Below are 14,100 nucleotides of genomic sequence, written 5' to 3'. Positions count from 1 at the left end.
AGCAGCTCCGTAACACGGAATGGTCTGAGCTGTCCAGCTAATCCATCTACACTCAAGGCTAATAATGAGGAAAAAAAAAAAGAAAAAAGAGCTAACGCATAATATTCTGAAGTGATATTTACAGCCTCAACTCTACAAAAAGTTGAGTTGGCTTCAGCCAAACCAGGGTGATGGGAGGATATGTTTGATCAGCAACAGTTTGGAAGGGTCTGACATTTGTAGGCTTTTTACTGGGCTGTAACAGAACTCGCGTCTCTGCTGTCTTTGTCACAAAAAGAAGGCAGAAGGTTCCTCCTAAGCACACACTCGCTTGTTCTCCGAGCTGACTTTGGCTTGCCTGAGACAGGCGCCTTCGCAAGTGACAACAGCCGAGTCTAACTCCACAGAAAACAAACAGCAAAAAGACCCTCAAAAACACGGCATGGGCAGAGGCACACAAGCCAGTCAGCACACTGCTGAGAAGCAAACGGCCAGAGACACAAAACCGCATTACTCTAACAGAAAGGAACCACAGCGGACACATACCTGCTCTTTAACACAGGTCACTAGCCTTCATGTGAAAAGATAAGTTACTGCACGCTCACGGCAGTGTGAAAGCTTACACAGATGCCACTGTGCTGTTGTCAAAGTGCTTGGATTCAAAAGGAATAGGAAGTAAATGATTTACTGCGTTTTCCCCTCTTTTCCTTTGGGCCTGCTGGCCATGCTCGTATTCTGTGCAAGCCTACAGAGAACAGGACTAAGAAGCCAGGACACAATCACACGTTACGTGCTACTTGTGGAACTAGTCATTTGTTTTGGGTCTCGTTATCTAGACATTGCTGTATGTCTTGTCTCCGAATATGCAGTTACACTGAACTAGGCCTCACCAGATTTACAGGACCCAATCCTACCGTGTCCGGATTGCCCTCCAGCAGCACATTGATGGCTCTGTTAACATCTCCGTTGCAGTCATGCAGAGCAATCACGCACTCATCCTGGTTCTTGCCTGTGATGTCGATCAGCTGTAAAGAAGACAACACCATGGTCAGCACGTTCCAAACCAAGGTGGCACCAAAATCTCTATGGATCTTTTAGGAGGCAAGCAAGTTGAATCCCAAACCAGAAATCCTACAAAGAAATGTCAGGGTCTGGGAGTCTCCCCAGCCTCCTCAGCTTCATTCTGCCCCCTCAACAAGAAGAAACTGAGGGGGGAAATTTCTGAGTTACCATTGTTTCACCACAACCACCTTTTCTCAGGATAAAACCATTACTCTTCTCCCAGGTAACCAGCGACAGGACAAGAGGAAATGGCCTCAAGTTGCACCAGGGAAGGTTTAGAATGGGAAATGGCCTCAAGTTGCAGCAGGGAAGGTTTAGAATGGATATTAGGAGAAATTTCTTCACTGAAAGAGTGGTCAGGCATTGGAACATACTGCCCAGAGGTGATGGAGTCACCATCCCTGGAGGTGTTCAAAAAATACGTAGACGTGACACTTCAGGACATGGTTTAGTAGACATGGTGGTGTTGGGTTGACGGTTGGACTTGATCTTAGAGGTCTTTTCCAACCTTAATGATTCTATAATTCCATGTGTTCTGGGGAACAAGCCAGTCCAAGGAAATTCAGGAAGCAGCTAGTCGCATCCCTCCCACCCCACCCCCCAGCATTCACAGTATTCTCGACATCGATCGTCCCATCAGAGTTCACCCTCGCTTTCCACACTCACTTGTTTCACCTTCTCCTCAAAGTCAGCGTCGTTATGGTCCGAAATCATCTGTGCAAGTCGAATCTGTTCCGCAGTGGCCTAAAGATATCAAATGCAGAGAGAGAGTGCGCAGTTAGAGCGGCGCATTTCCTACAAACCTTCCTCGAAAGGCCATTAACTCTTCCCTGAGATCTCTGGAAAGGAATCAATGTGACGAAGAGGAGGCGCAAACAAGGGTCAGAAAGAAGAAAGCTTCAGAGAAAAAGACAGACAGAAGAGAAGCAAGCGAGTGGAGCCTGGAAGAAAGGGAAGTACCACTGGATTGTCTCACGGCACCAGGTGGCCGACAATCACCTAAACTATGTCCGTTTTGAGGCAGACCTTACCACCACCAGAACGTCGAGACCTACTGCAAGCGGCTTCTCAGCCACCCGCCTTGGTTAAAAGTGATCGGGGAACGGTCAGATGGAAGTAAACCCAAATCTCAGCTCTGGCTCCCGCTCGGAGACACTGATGCGGAAACCCCACTGTCAGTGGCCGCCCAATTAACCTGGCTCTGCAAGCAGCACCCTGCAGCACGCGGGGAAGCTCGTTAGGCCAAGCCCAACCGTTAGTGCTGGGCCAGGCAAGAGTGCCAGGTCTCCACCTCCAAACTAGCTGGTTTCCATGGACGCTGCCCTTACCTGCGGCCGCTGCTTGTGCTGTGTCTGGCTCTGTGTCTGTGTCTGCTCCCAGTTCCCCCGGGCTCGGTTAGTGCCCACCGATGTCATCATTTACAGTATATACAAATAACAGTATTTACAAGGTAGAACTCTGTGGTGGGTCAGGGGAAAAGAGAGAACAGACTGTTAGAAACCAAAAACAAAAGGCAGCACTAAGACTGAATGATCGCGTGGGCAAGGCAGCCAGGAAAGCCGTTGCAGACTCCCACCCTCCCCGCCGCCTCCCCAAAAGCCACGGCAGGCCAGCTTGCCGTTTCCACGTGCCCCCAAGACAAAAAGGCCACTTGTACTTCTCGAGGTTTCCCCACCGCTACCGTGGCGGAGCGCTCCACATGAAACATCACCTGCATCCAGGTGGGAGCAACTGGGACTCAGGAACAGAAGTACTTGGGGGGTAAAGGGTTCAACGACTCGCTGCTAAAACACAAGTGTGGGAGCAGGCACGGATCTGCCACGACCCGGGCTATAAGAGGCTGTGGCGAACAACTGATGCAAGAAACGCTCGAAAAAAAGCTGTAAAGAAACTTAATTTTGAGAGCAGAACATCTCAGAGCATCAGACACGTATGTCAGCTACTTCCCCTTGTCCCTTCTTGCCTTCAAAATGGGGCAGAGGAAGGAAAAACTTTGCAGTAATAAGTGGTGTTACAGGTTTGTGGGATATTATTTTAAAAAAAACCATTGCCCTTGTAGAACTGCCCGTTTCTGCTTGCTTCAATTATACTAAGTTTTAGGAAATACTAAGTTTTCTTCTACTGAGTATTCTAGATAAAAAAACTACCAAAAAAAGTAAACTAGATATCAACAAGGAATAACAGCTGGTAACATCATTAGTTAACTTTTTGTGGCAAAAAAATCCCAGTAACAGTTCAGGCCATGGAGCGTCCAAAGCAAGTGGAGTTTTACAACCTCGCACTGGGCTTTGGGGGAAGAGCCCAACCCAGATGGCTAGAACGGGACTGGCACAGAGTAGTTTTACCCTGCCTATCATCTCCCAGGCACATCCCATGGCACTCGGCGGGACTTCCAAGCCCCTGAAATCTCCATAATCACAAATCATTTTCAGATTTCGTTAACAAGACTGCAACGCCTTCCTCCAAAGCAGCGGGGTCTGCTCCCGGTGCTGCAGGCAGATGCTTGGGACAGGAGAAGGAGCCACAGAGCGTTAAGAGCGGGGAGGAAACCCAAGCAAAGACGATCCAACCTGCAGGACACGATCTGAAACATTGCTTGCGAACCCAACACGGCAGCACAGAGCGAGATCTGGCGTGCAAAGCAGGGAAAGCTCAGGAGCAGCATTAGCAAACAGCCCTGTAAGAACTGGGGAGTCTCTTGTCCGTCTGTGAGCTGAATGCTCGACCAGGCTGAGAGACCTTTCCCTGAGACACACAGAGAGCCTCACGTCACCTCCGTGCCACGGCTCGACGCACGCGCCACCGCTCCTGCTCCCATCAGCGTCAAGCCTTCATTTGTAGGCAAGTTTTCAAATGCAACTGCTCCCGCAGAACCTCAAAAGTCTGCCTTTTGGGGCCATCCGTGTCTCATGGCAACTTAAACCCACAGTTCTCCAGCTATACGGTGCCGAGATTTCTTATCAGGATCCAACCCAAGCTACCTGTCCGGTCACCAGGGCCCCCAAGGTGCGTGTGACACCAACCACATTTAAGGAAAAGCACCAAGCCAGGTCTTCACCCAAGGCAGAGCAGCCATCCCTCCCATGCTCCACGCAGGCTTCTTCCCCACGGTATTTACTTTTGCTCTCCACTGCTACGTCTCTTCCAGTCCTAAGTGTTTCACGCACAAACAAGTTGTCATATTAAACCAATTTGGCAGCAGAACTGCAGGCCCAGAGGGAAGCAATCCTGTGCGTTTGCAGTAACTTAATCTGCAATTTCAATAGGATACAGTTCCAGCAGTCTGCTGCCCCAAACCTTTGTGCAGTGGCTGGGCATTGTTCAACAGCTGCCATGCTCCGCTCTGCCCAGCTGCATTTCTGCCACGATTAAATCCTGATTATTTTTTCTTTTAACGTGCAAAAGAAAAAAAAAAAAAAAGAAGAAGAAAAACATCTATTATAGAAATATCAGCCAGGCCCTGACTCTGCTGAGACCGTCGGGTAAGCGGGCATCCCCATGCGCTGCATCGAGGGAAGACGACTCGGCTGCTGCTAATTTATTCCTCAATCGTGTAACTTCAGTACAGCACACGGGCAATATTTAACTGCGAATCTCAGTTGTCCTGACACTTGTACTGGCCCCGCACAGAAGCAACGATAAATATGAGTTTACTGGTTGAAAGCAGCCTTCATCAAAAGTAGTTTAGGTTTTTTTTTAAAAAAAAAACAACAAAACAAACCCATATATACTCACCAAGAGGGATGTAATAAAAAAGGGAGACTCCAGCCAAAGCCAATCGTGGCTGATCAACACCAGAGAAACAGTGTTAAACCAGGCCGGCGCTTACGCTTCAAGACAACAGGAAAGCGATGCATTCATATGGGATTCAGGGAAAACAAGAAGCTTCACAGCTACAGGTTACAACAGCTTTTCTTCAAAGAAGGTGCAAGTAAATGACACGCTTTGCTATTACCCCTTTTCCAACTACACCACTATTCGCCTTCCACATCTAGAGAGGAGAGAGTCTCGGCTACACAAAACGTGAAGTGCAGAGTCTCCAGAAAAAGAGGTGATACAGAAATGTAACAAGCTGTTCATTTTATTAAAAATTTCAGGTAAGTTACAATTTTAGAACAAGGATCTGTCAGTCACATCCACTATCCCCAGCTGTATCAGACCTGCTGGCTGATGCTGAGCGATTCCCAGCACATCCCAGCCTCAGTTTCCCTTATCTGTTAATACAGAAAATTGGTATTCTATCCCCCTCCGACAAAGCTGAATTAACAGGTGCAAAAAGGCTCCAAAGCTCCAAAGGAAAGGACCACAGAGAGCAAAGCACTCAGAAAGATTTTCCTGCAGCGTGGGGCAGAATAAGCACCCTGAGGAGCCCGACGCAGGGGGCTGCGTTATCAGCGTTAGGAGTTTTCCTCCAGAGCAAACACACTGCGGCTGCAAACCGAGTAACTCCCGTGTGTCCAGAGGATAAGATTTTTTTTTTTTTTTGGGGGGGGGGGGAAGGGGGAGGGATGCCCCCCAGATACGCCATCACAGCCCCCCAGTTTGGTATCGATTTATAAGCAAGACTCACGGGCCGGTGGTGGCGGCGGGCAGGCAGAGCACCCCGCCACACGCGGGAACCCCGAGCAGGGCACACGCTCCTACGCCGGGATTACTCCACGACCACCACACCGGCATCGCCCGGGAAATTTCGCGTGGGCCGCGGGGATCCGCCCCGCACCGAGGGGCCGAGTTCGGCTCACGCCGCCGGTAAAGACACATACCACCCCCCCACCGCCCCCCCCGGGTGGCTGCCGAAGAAAGGGCACCGGAGACGGGCCCGGTCGCACGCGAAGAGCCCCGAGAGCACGGCAGTAGCGGGGCGGCGCGGCCCCCATTGTTACCGCCGGCAGCGGCGGGGCCGGGCGGGCCCCGGGAACACGGGCAGGGTCGGAACCGCCCGGTCCCGCGGCCCAGCCACCCCGGCGGCCCAACCCGCGGCACACAATGGGGGCGAACGGCCGGAGGGGGCCCGCGGGGCCGGGCGGGAGCCCCCGCGGCGGCGCGGCGCCAGGCCGGGCCCGCACCCAGGAGGCGGGCGAGCGCGGGCCGCTTCCGCCCTCATGGCCGCGGCCGCCATTCCCCCCCCCACTCCGCCCGCCTCCAGCCCGCCCGCCCGCCCTCACCTGCGGCGGCCGCGCGCTACGCCAGCCCCCGGCTGTGGCCCGGCCCACTAGGCCGCGCGGGGCCCGGCGGCGGCGGCCGCCCCCGGAGCGGTGCGGTGCGGCGGGGCCGGGCGGGCGGCGGCGGCGGCGGCGGGGCCGGGTGGGCCGAGGGGCGCGCGGCGGTGGCGGAGGAGGGGAGGGGGGGGGGGGGAAGAAGAGGGGGGGGGGGGGGGCGGGATTTAAAGGGGCCGCGCGCAGTTACCGGAGCCGCCGCCGCTTCCGCGCAGCCAACTTTACCTGGGTCTCACCACACTGACAACTACCAGCGGCGCCCGCCCCCATCACGTGACGAGGGCGCGGGGCGGGGCCAGCCCGGCTTCACCCCACGTGACGCGCGGGATTGGGGGGGGGTAGAGGGCGCTCTTCTGGTGGCACACGCGTGTGACGCGCCACGGCGCGCCGCATCACGTGAGAGCGGCTTCTGGGTTCCCCCCCCCCCCAATTCCCCGCCTGTCACGTGGTGGGGGCGCGGAGCGGCTTCAGCGGCCGCCATGTTGTGCGGCCCCGGGCCGGGCCGGGGATGGCGGGGGCCGGCAGCAACTGGCTCTCCGGGGTCAACGTGGTGCTGGTGATGGCCTACGGCAGCTTGGTGAGCCGGCCGGCCCCGGGGGCCGGGGGGGACGGGTCCAACGGCCGGGGTGACGGGCCTGAGGTTGTCCGTGGGGCTGGGGCCTCTGTGGAACCGGGCCCGGAGTGGCTATGGGGCTCCTGTGGGGCCGGCTCTGGGGTGTGTGTGGGGCCGGGCCCGGGGCTTCCGTGGGGCAGGGCCTGGAGTATCCGTGGGGCCGGGCCTGGGGTGTCCGTGAGGCCCACACGAAGCTGGGCCCGAGGTGTCCATAAAGCTGCAGTGAGACACGTCCCGGGGTATCCGTGGGGAACCCCCATAGAGCCGGACTCGGGGCCCTGAGGGCCAGGCCGGAGTGCCCGTGGGGTCCTGGCGTCCGCGGGGCAGGGAGAGGATGGGGTTAGGAGCCTCTGTGGAGGTCGGGGTGTTTGTGGGGCTGGGCTGCGTGTCCGTGGGGCTCCTGGTGGGCTGAACAGGGCCCCCTGTGCGTGCTGGGTTTGGGGGGTCCGTGGGGCCCTGTGGTTGCTCGCCTTGGGGTGCCCACGGGGTTGGGAAAAGGGTGTCAGTGGGGCTGGGCCGAGGCTGGCCGTGAGACCCTCAGGCACCCCTGACCCCCGTCCTCACCGTGGGGCTCCAGGTCTTTGTGCTGCTGTTCATCTTCGTGAAACGCCAGATCATGCGCTTCGCCATGAAGTCCCGCCGCGGCCCCCACGTGCCTGTTGGACAGCATGCGCCCAAGGTGGGTGCGCGCAGCCTCGTGGCAGGGATGAGCCTCCCCTGCGCCTGCGGACCTGTCCGTGCCCGGAGGGGCAGGCTGGGTCTGCTTTGAAATCAGACGGTTCCAGGAGCTGCCACCTCAGTGTGGTGACGGGCAGCTGGAGAGGGAGCGGGTTTATTTCAGAGGGCCCCCAGGACCTGACTGTTACCATCCTTGTGATCCTACAGACAAAGTGAGTGCTCTGTAAATGTTGATTTTTTTGTGGTTTGGTTTTTCCTCACACGCACTGTGCAGGATTTAAAAGAAGAAATCGACATTCGACTGTCGAGGGTGCAAGACATCAAGTACGAGCCCCGGCTGTTAGCTGAGGATGACAGCAGGCTTCTGCAGCTGGAGACACAAGGTACCCTCTCTCACTGCACCTCAGTCGGAGCCCACCAGAGACACCATCCAGTGCTTGTCCTGCCGCAGCAGGTCGTTCCCCTGGGGCCCCATTGTGTCGCTGGCCTCTCTCGTTGGCTGTCCTGTCGTAACGTTGCGTTTGGGAGGCCGGCATGAGATAAAATGGTGTCTCTGCGCTCTGCTCCTATCCCCTTTCCCCACCTCCTTCCTGCTGCCGAGTTTTGCAGAGCTTTCAGCTTGGATTTTCTCTTTGCCAGGCTGCTATAACTACCTGTACAGGATGAAGGCGCTGGATGCGATCAGAACATCTGGTAAGGGAGCTCAGGGCAAGAGTGAGAGGGGAAGGGTGGAGAGAGACCGTGCGTGGAAGAAATAAGGGCGCGGCGCGTCAGCCAGCGGCCTCGTGTGAGGCTTCAGGTCCTCATTTGGGAACAGCAGTCACTTATCCCACTTGGGGCTGGTGGCTCTGCTCACACGTAGGGACCAGTCAGCTAACGGAGGCAGCGGATGTGCCTTTATTTTTAAGTTTAGTTAGCTGCCAACTTTGACGTCATCTGTGGGTGAACACCCCTGTGCTTCAGCCGGTTGTGTTGTGCCTTTTTATTTTCCAGAAATCCCATTTCACACAGAGGGCCGGTACCCAAAGTCTTTAATAGGGAAGAACTTCTGTGCCTACCTGCTGGAACTGCGGAATTCCAGCGCCTCCTTCAAAGGCATCCGCAAAGCCTTGATCGACACCTTGCTGGATGGGTATGAGAGCGCCCGCTACGGCACTGGGGTAAGCACCGGCGCCGTGTCGCCTGACCCCCCTCTGACGGCTGGACTGAGGTCACCCTGTAACCTTAGCTGAGTTTTTCCACGGTCTTTTCTGTTTGCACCCAGGTCTTTGGGAAACCGGAATATCTTAAATACCAGGATGCTCTGAACGAGCTGGCGAACATGTAAGTGTTACTGCCCGTCTGCATAGCTGGGGTGCGGTGGTGCCTTGGTGCGAACAGAGATGGGTTTTGGGGCAAAACCCAGCCTCTGATACATGAGCTGTTTATACCTGTCTGTTCTTCCTCATTTACTTACTCCTCACAGCCCATCTGTTAATGTTTTTTTGGGTTTGTTATGTGATTACAGTCTGTGTTCCTGCTTGCGCTCGCTGCTTTGAGCCCACCTTGTGTGGGCTCCAGGCCTGGCGCCTGCAGAAGCACCGGCCTCGGTTTTCAAAACCACAGCGAGCGGCTGTCGTCCCGAGGGTGGATCTGCCTCGCGTTGGACAGATGGACGTGATGGTGGAGCAGCTCCTCTGTGATGGCAGCTGTGATGGTGCTTCTCCTTCCTCTCCCTGCAGGACCAAGGCCCGGGGAGGCAGCAGCCAGCGGCAGCACCAGTCGGCAGCGAAGGACCTCACCCTCTCCCCTGAAATCTCCAACCCCGCCACCATCCAGGTCACCTACCTGCCTTCTAACCAGAAGAGCAAACGTGCCAAACACTTCCTGGAGCTGAAGAGCTTCAAGGACAACTACAACACGTTGGAGAGCACCCTGTGAGCCGTGCAGGGAGCACCGCTCTGGGGACCTGCCACAAGCAGAGCCCCTTGCTGGGTGCAGCTGGTGTCCTGGGGGGGGATTTGGCCACAGTTTGGCGTGCAGGCAGCGTTGGGAGGAAGCAGCTGCACTCTCGGGTCTCCCTCTTGCACGACGTTGGAGATCATTGCTCGGCAGAGGCTCCGTTTCGGCTGGTGGAGCTCGGCCCTTGCACAGGGGCCCGTTTCAAAGCAGCGTGCCCGCCTGCTGAGCCCGGAAGGGATCGGCCCGCGTCGCCTCCTCCGTGGCGAGCTTGGGACACGCTTCAGGCTTGAGGCTTTGAGTCCGGCAATGTCTTGGAGCCCTGGCCTTGTGAATAAACTGATTAGCTTTAGCTTATTTATAAGTAAGACATCGATCCCAGCCAGTGCTCTCCTCCACCTGTCCTCTTTCCCTGTGACGGCTGGCGGGGGCTGATGCGTCTGTCCATCCTGTCTGTCTGAGTCTCGGGCTCTGGAGCCGCTTGTCCGTTCTTTCCAAAGGGTGAATGCTCTTCTTTTCTCTGCGGCACCGTTGCTGCCTGCTGCTCTCAGCCAGGCGTGCCCAGCCTGCCTCTGCACCGGGGCCGTGCACAAGGGTGTCCTGGACGGCGTGTAAATAGTTTGGTGGCCAGTTCTTGGCCACCGTGGCTGAGGTGCCTCTTTGGGCTGCGGTTTCTACTCTTTTTTTTTTTTTTTTTTTTCCCTTTTCCTGCAACTGGGCATTTGGGGGACATCTCAGGCAGACAAATACCAGCTTCAAACGTCTTGTCTGTCCTGCCCAAGGGGGTGTTTTCTCCTACTCTCACCAGCGCCTCGTGTGCCAGCGGCTGCTGAGCCCCCCCCCACCGTGGGCGAAAGCTCACGGCCCCCAACTCGATGTCTGCGTCCTGCCAGGCCAACGGCAGCACCCGCTGCTCACCAGTCACCACCGCAACGTGTGCCACGTGCGGCGGGGGCCCCTGCCCCTCGCCTTGGCCTCTGCACTCTTTTTAATTGCTGTTTAATAAAATGACAGTTACCCCGAGCGCGATGCGTGCTGTTGGCCTCTGACTGCGGTGAGCCCTTCCCTCCTGGATTCCAGCGTCTGTCCCTGTGCCGCTGCCGCGTTAACCGGGAGCGGCTGGCGTGCCGGAGCTGTCGCGGGGTCCCTGCGGCGCTAGATATGGCAGTGACGAGCAGCCAGACCCCCTCGCTGCGGTGGGAGGAGGTGGGAGCAGTTGGGCACGGGGGTGCGCCGTCCCGCTTGTGTGGGTTAAACCCCTTGCCCCAAAATGCATCGCTTTGGTCGCAGGTCCCAGTGAAGGAGAACGCCTGCGCGAGGCTGCTGGAGAGGTAGAGCCGGTAAAGGGAGCCCGGGGGGGGGGGCTGAACCCCCTGTGCTGGGGGGGGGCAGCAGGCGAGGGGGAGCTGTGGTGTGGGACAGGCTGGGGTGGGGGGGCAGGTGCTGGCATCCCCTCAGCACCCTGGTCCTGCCCACCCCGTGTCCCCACAGCTACAGGCAGGCAGTTGGGGAGCACCGGCGGTGGTGGGAGAGGGTCCGGGCCGTGGCCTGCGGGGCGCTGCAGCGGAGCACGGAGTCAGAGCTGCGCCATGCCGGCAAGGAGCAGACGCTGGTGAGGCTGGGCATGGGTCGGGCACGGCCGGGTGCGCTCGACCCTGTGCCACCAGGGTTGGGGACCCTGTGCCACCTCGTCTTGCTCCGATGCTGCATCCTTGGGGACCACATCTCCCAGCGCCAGCGAGTCAGGGGGATGGTGAGGTTCAGCACCGGATCCTGTGCCTGGCAGGTCCGCCGAGCCGCCTTGTACCAGCTCCTCCAGGACGACCGCCAGCAGCACCAGCGGGAGCTGCACCAGCTCGGGAAAGCCGCCTACGTGGAGCGGCTGCGAGCGCCTGACCAGACGGGCTCAGCACCGACCTGGCATCACCCAGCATCCTGGCTGAGAATAAAGCACTTTGAGCAAGACGGGGGCTGTGTCTGCTGCGTGCTGGGACGTGGGACAGTCCTGGGAGGACGGAGAGGGAAGGGGCAGCCCAGCACAGTCCCCGTGGCTGGGATCCAGCAACGTTGCCTGCAACTCTGCGCCTTCCGGACCCTGCATGCGTGGTCCCAGCCTTGGCCACGCCAGGAGATGGCAGCATGGCCGGTGCTCCTCCAACCAGCCCTGCGTGCTACGCAGCTGGGTCCCGCTCCCAGCGCCACTCCCGCCGTGCTGCGCTGGCGTTGGCCACACGCTCCTGTCCCCCGTGGCACGACGGTCCCAGCCGTGTGGCACAACCCTGCAGCGGTGGGGAGAGGAGTCCGGCCGGTGCGATGCTCCCTGGCCCCCGCTCGCTGTCTGGGCACCCCCGAGCCACCGTCTGCTCCTTGACTGGCAGGGCCCTGTCCCCCGCCTCCTGGCCCCGCTGCCTGCGCCCGACCTTGGTGTCTCCCAGCCCCAGGGGCCATCAGTGCCTGCCCTGGCTCTGCTTATTGACAGGGCTGGGGGCCGCCGGGCCAGCACCCCCCGTCCACAGCCCTTCATTAGCTCGGCTGTCGGGTTGCATCACATCAGCCACCGCTGTACGCACACCCCCAGCTCCCGGCACCGTGCTGGCGCCACGTGAGTCCCTGCCGTCCCCGTTGCCGCCCTTCCCGCGTGGCCCTGCCACCTCGCTGCCATCCCTGTGGGGCCGGAGCCCCTGGTCCCCCAGCCCAGGCAGCGGGGCAGGAGCTGTGCGCCTGTCCCCCCCACGGCACTCGGGGCTCTGGCTGTGCCACGTCCTGCCCCATTGGCCCCCCAAAGTTTGGGCTCCCGCAGAGCCCCCAATGCCATTCCCAAGGTCAGTGCGTCCCACTGCAGCGAAGCACCAGCACAGCGTGGGGAGACACGTGCCCGCAGCACCCCCAGAGACCCCACGTGCCTTCCTGGCTGGATGCTGCCAGCCGGGTCCCAACGGCCCCCCCCCAGAGCGGGTCGGGGGTCTCACCTTGGTCACCCAGCTGTGCCCAGCGCGGTGGGACCACATCCACATGAAGGCCTCCTCCAGCCGCCCTGCGGAGGGGATGCTTCTGTGCATGGGGGGGGTTCCAGCGGCTTCCCCAAAGCGAGGGGGCAGGGACACAGCCCCCCCCCCCCCCCCCCCCCCCCGGTGCTGGCTGGGGCTCGTCCTTGAGCAGGGTTACACGCAGCCCCTCAGTGGCGCAGAGCCCGCCGGGATGGGCCCGGCTCCCCGGTATTGACGGCCCCACTAATGACGGCGGCGTGTGACTGGGGGCAGGAGCAGGCGGTGCGGGGCCATCGACCTGTATCGACCGGCAGTACTCAGCGGCAAGGGCGCGGGGGTCCGCGGAGGGGGCAGGGGGACGTCGATGGGTGGTAATTAATGGGAACGAGGCCACGTGCGCAGGGCCAGGGCGCTTGCTGGCCGCATCCCCCCGCCGGGTGCAGCTGAGCGCGGTTATAAACGGTGGCTGGGCGGCCCCTGAGCCAGACTGCCGAGGAGCCCCCCGCGCCAGCCCAGGTAAGGCAGGGAACGGACGTGGGGTCCCCTCAGCCCTGGGTGCGCAGGGATGGGTGGGCAGCGCTGTCTGCTGCGCCGTGCCACACCGTGACGTAACAGTCCACGCCGTGCCGTGGCGTGCCGGTGCTGTGCCATGGCGTGCCGGTGCCGTGCCAGGAGACTGTGCCTGCGCTGCCCAGCTCTGGCTTCTTCCCCATCGCAGGGTGCCTCCTGCTCAGGCACTGGATCCCAGAGCATCCCAGTGCTGGTGCAGCCACCCAGGCGAGGCCAGGGTGCTGCCTGCACGGTCCCCTGGGTGGGGGGGGGGTGTCCTGTCCTAAACAGCAGGGAGTCAACCCCCACCGCCAGCTCTCAGCTTCTCCTTCTCTCCTCTTGCAGGGTGCTGAGCGCCGGGTCCCATCCACCTCCGCCTGCCCCTGCCTCTGTCTGATATGTTTGATATTAGGTTGTTTTATTGGAAAACCAACTAAATATCAAACATATTCTTACAGTGCCAGGGATGTTCAGCGCCGACCCGTCAAGATACTGCCTGCACCCTCCCACAGGCAGGGGGGAGCATGGGGGGGTCCCTCCGCGCCCCTTCCCGCACCCCCTGCCCACCATCTGCAATAAAACCCATCTGCCCACACCGTGCGACTGCCTCTGCGGGGCTGGGGAGAGGGATCTGGGAGCTGCCATCCCTGGAGGCTGGCGGAGGTTTGGGATGGCGGTGGGGTCAGCGCTTACCACCTGTCCTCCTGCTCGCGCCTGGGATGATCCCAGGACAAAGGCACGTGGCCCCGTGCCCGCCGCTGGCTACGCTGCCATTTATGGCTCCCAAGGGCATGGAGGTGCAGTGGCTGCTCAGAGCCCTTCGTGGCCACTGGCAGGGTTGGTCTCCATCTCTTGGGTCCCTGGTTGCTGACCCCCTCGGCCCCCAAAATCTGTCTCGAGATGGGAGCAGTGGGTCTCCTCGCGGGAGATCCCGACCTGGCTTGCGGGGCCAGCGGGACCTTGTGGCTGGTGCGAGGAGGCTGCTAATCCCCCGGCTGCGTAGGAAGTGCCGCCACTCTCCCTGCTAATTCCTCCCCTCGCCTGGGGAATTTGCTCCTCCAGCTGCTCCTCCAGCATC

General features: G+C 59.3%; 2 protein-coding genes across 18 annotated transcripts in view; one reads left to right on the top strand and one right to left on the bottom strand.

The window, feature by feature from the left end:
* UBAP2L (ubiquitin associated protein 2 like) overlaps window positions 1-6,568 on the bottom strand; it is a 31,196-nt gene extending 24,628 nt beyond the window's left edge. For 7 of the 16 annotated variants that reach the window (XM_075737329.1, XM_075737321.1, XM_075737325.1 and 4 more), the window contains exons 1-4: window positions 6,483-6,568; window positions 2,370-2,499; window positions 1,708-1,785; window positions 870-1,004 (exon numbers count right to left, since the gene is read on the bottom strand). In XM_075737329.1, coding sequence (XP_075593444.1) covers window positions 870-1,004; window positions 1,708-1,785; window positions 2,370-2,459 — 303 coding nt within the window. In that variant the 5' untranslated portion in view covers window positions 2,460-2,499; window positions 6,483-6,568. The other 9 variants (XM_075737335.1, XM_075737327.1, XM_075737326.1 and 6 more) reach the window with 4 other exon arrangements.
* Window positions 6,569-6,683: 115 nt separating this feature from the next.
* On the top strand, window positions 6,684-10,510 carry LTAP1 (lipid transport auxiliary protein 1). 2 transcript variants are annotated; one of them, XM_075737337.1, is made up of 7 exons: window positions 6,684-6,834; window positions 7,448-7,549; window positions 7,823-7,931; window positions 8,188-8,241; window positions 8,542-8,708; window positions 8,813-8,871; window positions 9,056-10,510. In XM_075737337.1, exons 1-7 carry the CDS (start codon window positions 6,766-6,768, stop codon window positions 9,084-9,086), a joined length of 591 nt encoding a protein of 196 aa, XP_075593452.1. In that variant the 5' UTR covers window positions 6,684-6,765; the 3' UTR covers window positions 9,087-10,510. The 2 variants fall into 2 exon arrangements, with proteins under 2 accessions (XP_075593452.1, XP_075593451.1); XM_075737336.1 differs by having other exon boundaries at window positions 6,685-6,834; window positions 9,270-10,510.
* The last annotated feature ends 3,590 nt before the right edge of the window (window positions 10,511-14,100 follow it).

This window comes from Balearica regulorum, chromosome 28 (genome assembly GCF_011004875.1).
Source record: "Balearica regulorum gibbericeps isolate bBalReg1 chromosome 28, bBalReg1.pri, whole genome shotgun sequence".
NCBI classification, from domain to species: Eukaryota; Metazoa; Chordata; class Aves; order Gruiformes; family Gruidae; genus Balearica; species Balearica regulorum.
The sequence above is the reverse complement of the archived record's forward strand: the minus strand, read 5'-3'. Positions and strand labels throughout refer to the sequence as shown.